General features: G+C 49.0%; 1 protein-coding gene across 11 annotated transcripts in view; it reads right to left on the bottom strand.

The window, feature by feature from the left end:
• Nucleotides 1–6,716, bottom strand: part of LOC132482951 (cilia- and flagella-associated protein 77-like) — a 49,349-nt gene extending 42,633 nt beyond the window's left edge. For 10 of the 11 annotated variants that reach the window (XR_009531028.1, XR_009531029.1, XM_060088216.1 and 7 more), the window contains exon 1: nt 6,448–6,716. Coding sequence is in view for 9 of the 11 variants with exons in the window: in XM_060088216.1 (XP_059944199.1) it covers nt 6,448–6,639 (192 nt within the window). In the remaining 2 variants the exon portion in view is untranslated. Of the gene's footprint in view, nt 1–3,303; nt 3,641–6,447 lie in introns of those variants that run through there. The other variant, XM_060088217.1, reaches the window with a different exon arrangement.
• Between the last annotated feature and the right edge of the window lie 1,003 nt (nt 6,717–7,719).

Raw genomic sequence — 7,719 nt, forward strand, 5'->3', positions numbered from 1 at the left:
GTAAGTCCAAAATTAAAGCCATGATTTTCTTGTTGGTTCTTTGTTCCCTGACTCATAAATGGGCCATTATGCATCCAGCTGCATAATTAGAAACCAAAGCTTATCCTTGACCCCTCGTCCCATCCCATCCCCGTGGCTCTCAAATCCTTTCACTGCCCCCTCTCTCCACCAACACACCATACTCCAAATAGCCATCATCTCCCACCTGCACTACTCCAACTGCCTCCCAACTGGCTCCTCCTCTCTACTCCAGTCCCCTTGACTCTGTCTTCCACACTGTGGCCAGAGTGTCTTGTAAACACAAATTCTGTCATGACACCCCTTCCACGAAACTCCTCATCGCTTTAAAGATAATATCAAGGACTTCCCTGATGGTGCAGTGGTTAGCAGTCCACCTGCCAATGCAGGGGACACACGGGATTGAGCCCTGCTCCAGGAAGACACCACATGCCGTGGAGAAACTAAGCCTGTGCTCCACAACTACTGAGGCTGTGCTCTAGAGCCTGTGAGCCACAACTACTGAGCCTGCATGCCACAACTACTGAGCCTGCATTCTAGAGCCCGCGTGCCACAACTGTGGAAGCCAGCATGCCTAGAACACGGCATGCCCGTGTTCTGCAACAAGAGAAGCCACCACAATGAGAAGCCCGTGCGCAGCAACAAAGAGTAGCCCTGGCTCGCCACAACTAGAGGAAGCCCGCACGCGGCAACAAAGACCCAACGCAGCCAAAAATAAATAAATAAATATTTTCTTTTAAAAGAGAAAGAAATAGGGGGTTGAAATTTTGTCCGCAGGACCAGTCATAAAGCAAGAAAACTTTGTCTTTCAAATACAGGAAAAGGGGCCTAAATTCTACTATGAGCAGCACTTGAGCCTGGAAGATTCTGGAAGGTGCTGGAAGCCACTGCCGACTTGTTCATCCAGGACTCAGAATTCTTCCTGGAGGAATGGCCTTCCCACCACTGATCTGAGAGGAGTGCTCAGAAGGGGGCTGAGCTCATTCCCCAGGAACCCACATTCTGAGGTCTTCATTAACGTTGCAAAGCCAAAGCCCCCCTTTTTTAGAGAAACAAAGAGGAAGGCGGGCCCCTCCTCCAGCAGATCTTTCCCACCCACCCACCCGGGCGAGTGGTAAAAAGCCTGGGAGGGAGCAGGTCTCTTTTCTGAACCGACCACAGGGCTGGGCACTGCTGCAGCCCCTGCTTGCTCACCCTTGCTCACCGAAGGATGTGCCTGGGTGCCAGGAAGCTGGAAGCTTTGATTTAAAAAGAAGAAAAAAAAGGACCGAGAGAGAAAGAGTTGCAGGGATTGACAACCCCATAGCTTTCCCTAGAAAAATGAAAACTGCCCACCAGCCTGCCGAGACTGGGTCGTTAAGGTGGGCAGCTCAGTTTCAGCCCCCCTTCCTTGTGTTTTACCTTCTCCAGTTACATTGTAAATTGAACGTAAAAGGATCTGAGCAATCAAAGGCATATTCTCTGCAATACATAGCAGAATATAACATGTTCCCATTTCATTCAAACATGATAAAAATACTGACCTATGGGGGCTTCCCTGGTGGCGCAGTGGTGGAGTGTCCACCTGCCTACCAATGGAGGGGATGTGGGTTCATGCCCCGGTCTGGGAAGATCCCACATGCCACAGAGCAGCTAGGCCCGTGAGCCATGGCCACTGAGCCTGTGCATCCGGAGCCTGTGCTCCGCAACGGGAGAGGCCACAATGGTGAGAGGCCCGCGTACAGCCAAAAAAAAAAAAAAAAATACTGACCTATGATGGGTTGTTTGCCCGAATGTGTGTTTGTCTGCCCACCTTCTTTGCATTTGTCTCTACCTATGTGCCGATGTTCACCAGCCTCAATATTTATTAGAGATGTTAGGCTCTTAGTGTGGTTGAGTGTGGTTGCCTAATTTTGTAGAGCATCCAATTTGGACACACTGGCTCTAAATAAATGCTTCCCCGTGAAGACGATGATAAGAATCCCAGCAGCGGTGCTGAGTCTTAGGAAATAGTACTTGGGTTGGGGTGAAAGTCTATGAACCCTTAGGATCTAAGGAGGGTCGAGTCATCTGGCCCCAGAGGGCTGAGTTTCTCCCAATCTCCATTCCTGATCAGAGTCTACATTTTCACCCTTCAAGGTCCAGTTTCAGGACTGTTCCTTTATAAAGCCTCCTGAGTCGTGCTCAGGGTTTCCTCCCCACAAATCTGAACTTTTCTGGGTAGTGCAGAAACTTGAAACTTACAGGGGGGTGACCCATGACATTGTTTGTCTTATTATCTCTGTGTGTGTGTTTGTGTGTGTGTGTGTGTGTGCACGCACATGCACAATAGTAAGAGCTAATGTTTTCTGAGAGCTTTCTTTGATGCAGGGGCTATGCTAAGCAACATATATGTCATACATATGAAATACATATATATATTGATATATATATAGATATTCTGTCTCCCCAGCTAAATAATTAATTTCTTATGGGAAAGAGCTAAGTTCTGAACTTGGTTCTATGCCCCCAAGAGAGCTTAGGTTGGTGCAGAGTACTCAGTAAACATTCAATAAATATTTCTTGGCTGTCAACAAATCCCAAGAAATTAGCAGAGTTCACTCTGGAAGGAATGTTGAGTGAAACAATAATGGAACCAGATTCAGCAATGAACATTTTTTTGACTGCCTGATGTAGAGATATAACCAATCTGGCTTGTCATTCATTAACTAATTGTGTATCGCGGCCAAAGAGCATGGGTCTGGAAGTCAGGTGACATAAGTCTCACCCCACTTCTGTGACCAGGTCAGGGTAGTGCCTTGGGCGAGTCTCTTCCCCTCTCTGGGTCTTAATAGCCTCAAAAAAGGAACTGGACTAGTTGGCTGTAAGCTTCCTTCCAACCCCCGAATGACGTGATTCTATAGCTCGATCTACAAATGTACACGCTTCTTGTTTGTGACATAAAGCCCCACCGAAAAACAGAGTCGGCAAGAAATTATGAAAAACATCGGGTGCCGTGATCATTTGCACACTCTAAGGATGCTCAATTCAATAAATTCCACCCCTGTACCTAGCCTGCCTCTCCACGGCAACAGAAGATTCAAGGCTGTCAGTGGAGCGAACCAAACAGTCTCTCCCCATAATTGTATTGACAGGATATCAGTCGAGTTCTGATGGCAGGAAGGGCGCACCCTGACACGCTCTGTAAAGAAGGCTTGAAGGCTATTGTCGCAGGATCCTCTGTTGAGTCACAGAGTTCTGGGGAAATGAGAATCAAGCAGGGAGAAGCCTGGCTCTTTCTCTATTTAATTTTATTCTTCCCAGAGAGTCACATTTGAAGGAAAACTGGCTAACCACACGTCACTTTATACAATAGAATAGATGCCCTTTCTAATGGAAAACACCTGCATCTTCTTGTGGCCACATTAAAACATGCAGTTGTTTCAATCAGCCCCACTCAATAGCCAGCTGGCTTGGTTTTAAATGAGGCAAAGAGTTGTTGAGCTCTTGTTGATAAAATATCTGCTTGGATATCTGAGGTTTTCACTTTTCACTTGGTTACGGTGGCATCTGGCAGACATGTTCTTGAATAACTGATGTGTGTACGTCCCGGTAAATTCCATGGGTGTGAAACAGCAGTGTTGTGTTCGTTCAGGCAGTGTGTCTGCATTTTAAATGAAAAAGAAAATCGCAATGCTATTCACTGGAGAAAACAATCTGAGCAACAACCTCCCAACATGGGGGAGTAAATGACTCTTTCTCAGGTGTTATGTTCCCCCAATACAGATGCAACGTTCAGATTCAGACGGAGACAAAAACAAAATATACTTAAGTTCCAATCATTCTCCTGCAGACACCCCAGGCAGAGGGCACTCCCACCTCTGCTGCACACAATGAGAACTCGCACAGAAACAAGGGTTTGAAAATCTGGGATTGTGAAACTGACATGCCACAGTCAAGAAATCCACAAGCCATGCCTCAACAGAAATTTCAGCAATACATTATTTATTTATTTATTTATTTTTGCGGTATGCGGGCCTCTCACTGTTGTGGCCTCTCCCGTTGCAGAGCACAGGCTCCGGATGCGCAGGCCCAGCGGCCACGGCTCACGGGCCCAGCCGCTCCGCGGCATATGGGATCCTCCCAGACCAGGGCACGAACCCGTATCCCCTGCATCGGCAGGCGGACTCTCAACCACTGCGCCACCAGGGAGGCCCAATACATTATTTTTTAAAAAGATTTTTTTAAAGGCTCCACCATCTTGGATACTTTCAATCTTCTTTTCTTGAGAGCTGAAAACCTCAAAGTTTTTTTTCATAATTTACATTTCCTTTAAAATAGAGGAAGCTTTTTGGAGTGGTAAAAGTAAAGCTGGGCTGGGAGCCAGTGAACGAAGCTTCTACCCCTGGCTCTGCCAGAACCTGTCACAAAGAACCCACCACAGACCTCCTCAGCGTCCCCAGTGTAAGGAGGGTTCTGGAGAAGGTAATAATCAAGGTTACTCCTTGCTCTCAATGTTTCTGCAGCTTTTACTTAGGCCAGATTTTAGTAGAAAAATCTGGTGGTGGTGGTCAGTATTGAAATGTGGACATAATCTTCACTGCTACTGAAACTACCTTATGGCCCATCAAGAACTGGAGGGAGAAAAGTAAGAAGGAAACACCTGCTTTCCTGACAGGAGACAAGCTGGGCATGATCACCAGGGCGCCCCCTGCTGCTTGAGCCGAGTCACCGCTGACGGGGCAGCCCTGCTCTGTGTCACATGCTCTGAAGACAGAACCCTCGGTGGTGGGTCAGTGTCTCCCGCACGTTTTCCAACCCAAAGTTCAAGTTCAGGAATTAGGACTGAATTCATCTGGAAGCTGTTCAGCTAGTGCCATCCAGAGGCCAAATACTGTCCTTCTTGATATGCAGCACGAGCAAAAGGAAAAATGGGAGGGGAAATGTTTACTTAGAGATGTATGTTATACATGTTAAACACATGTATATTGTACATACACATGTGTGTATGTGTGCATACATATGTGTATATACAAGGTGTATATATCTATGCATATACCTATATGTACGTATGTGTCTCTATGGCTGTGTTATAGCTTGGGGTGTGCATCACACTTAATTCACCATGGAGAATAACTCCATTACACTGTCCATTTTGTATTTAAGTAGGAAGGAGTTGGTCCCCCAGTAACTGCTTGAGTAAAAGCAATGATCAGATGTGAGGAAATTGATTCTCCCCTTGATCCCAGAGTGGTGAACCCCATCTGTCTGTGCCATCTGTCCTCTGAGAGTGGCTCTTCTCACCTAGAAATAAGTGAAGGACTTTGCTCCACTTTGGGAGGCCTAGGAAGGGGAGGTGTTAGATGGAAGGGTGCCTAGTGTGATAAGCCAGCTTCTCCCAGCTGCTGGCCCAGGAAACAGTTTGGGTAGGGCAAGAGCAGAGAATCCATGTTTTCACAGGAGCCAGTTAACTCAGCTAATTCTACGACGATGTTAAGAAAGCCCAGGTTCCCTGTACGAAACAAACAAAAAACTAACAACAACCAAAACCTCTGGGCTCTAAACAGCTCCTGGCGTTCAGATAAATAATTGTTACTGAATCCACGGTTATCACCTGCGCCGTCCACCCCCGGAATCTGGGGAACTGCGCACATTTTTAAAGGCACACTGCCCTCTAGTGGCGCAAGGTAAAATTGCTCCATGACCAGCTTCCCAAGCGCCAAACTTCAACTTGACCTTCCCTGAGGCCCCGGAAAGGGGCGTTGATGCCACACCAGATTTGGGTGATCACCATTCCCGAAACGTGACTAATGTAAGGGAGCGTGCGATCAAAGAGGCGGCGACCTAGTTGGAAACGGCGGCTCCCTCGCTCGTTTGTGCCTGTGGGACCCCTGGGGCAGAGATTCGCGCTTTTTGTCTCTTAGGGTCGTAATTCTGGTTAAGAGTATGATTGGGTGGAAATTAGCGTGTGCTGTGATGCTTCCAAGGGACGTACAGAAAACTGGCTACATAACAGCAGCCCAGGCATGCAGGGGAATCGGGAGAGGCGGCCTGCACCCTGCGAGGGCTGGCTGGTGGTAAGGACGCTGGTGGTAAGGGTGCTGCTACCTGTCTGTCACCCTGGGGGTTCACCCTGCGTGAATACATATGCAAATAGCCGCCAACGTGGAGCACTTACCACGTGTCAGGGGTCTCGTAGGGATTACCTTATACAATCTTCCCAGTCACTCCCTTTAATGAGTGCCATTATCCTCCCACTTTGAGGATGAGGAAACTGAGGCTCAGCGAGGTGATGCGGCCTGTCCATGACCGCCCGGGGGTCCAGGTCTGTCTGGACCAGAGCTGGAGCTCCCAGTGCCGGGCTCAGAGCAGGGCGGTGGGGCTGGGGCAGGACGGGTGGAAACCCCCGGCCGCGTGGGTGCCCAGTGAGGGGACGAGCACAAGAGGGTGAAGGGCGTGGGGGCGACTCACCTTGTCGATGAGCGAGCGGGTTCTGAAACATGGAAACACGACCCCCAGCCTCTCGTTCTCCATGGCCGGTTGGATGTCGGCCATGGTCAGGGGCCGCCGTGGGGGCGGGCAGATCTGGCTGACCGTGCAGCGCACCGGCGGCTTCTTCTTCCATCGTGTGAGTTCGTGGCAGGAGGTCCTGGCCTCTGGCATCCTGGGGATTGTGGCGAGTCGACCAGCCGGCTGGATCAAGTGCCCTTCCCAGGTGGGGGGCTGGTGCGGAACTCGGAGGGGCCCTCCGCCAGTTCCGGGACATACCACCCGGACGCCAGGGTGGACACCAGACGCTGGGCTCCCTCCGGAGCGAGGCACGCCCACCTCGCGCCGCCCCCTCGTTGCAAGGAGCACTAAGACCTACAAAAGCCCCTCTGGTTCCTGAGAGCTCCTTCTGGGCTCCGCGCTGCGGATTCGAAAAGGAGAGAAAATCACGACCACCCCTTGAGGAAGAATGGAACCGTCCGTTCCCATGGCGACAGGAGACCAATGGCACTGGAACAGGGCTGGTCGATTTACTTTCAGGAAACTTTTCAGCGGCCACCTAAGTGGACGTGTTTTGAGTTTTCTAAAGTAGACCTGAGAAAAACCCAAGAATCACCACTGGGCTGTGTTAAAAGCGACGGAGTTCTAGAAGGCCAGTTACACTTGACTTCCAAGTCAAAGACACATACACCCCCCCACTCACCACGACTCCTCTCGCCGCCCCTTCCCACTTCTCCCAGCGACACACACACACACACACACACACACACACACACACACACACACACAGCCCGGGGCAGAGCATTACGTGTTTCAGAATGAAATAGAAATCCGCATGCCAAGCCTGATGTTACTGCTAAACCACTGTGTGATCTCAAATTAGTCACCTTTTGGGTCCTCGGTATTTTCTTCTGTGAAATGGGTAGGGAGGGAAAGTCTAGAGTTGAATGAAATCAATGGTACCCAACTTTGTGCAACAGAATAAAGGGAAGTTGAAAAATACAGATTCACTCAATCAGAATATCTGGAAATGGGATCTGACAATCTGTATTTTAATCCTTCTTCCCCTTTGGATTTTTTTTAAGTTCAAAGCTATGGAAACTTTGAAAGAAGAGTACAATGAAAACCCATATAGCCTTCACCTAGATTGACTGGTCCTTAGTATTTGCCACGTTTACTTTCTGTGTGTGTGTGTGAACATGCACACACACACACACACTGCTAAACCATTTTGAAAAGATCTGCAGACAGCAT

The sequence above is a fragment of the Mesoplodon densirostris genome (genome assembly GCF_025265405.1).
Source record: "Mesoplodon densirostris isolate mMesDen1 chromosome Y unlocalized genomic scaffold, mMesDen1 primary haplotype SUPER_Y_unloc_1, whole genome shotgun sequence".
Classification (NCBI taxonomy): domain Eukaryota; kingdom Metazoa; phylum Chordata; class Mammalia; order Artiodactyla; family Ziphiidae; genus Mesoplodon; species Mesoplodon densirostris.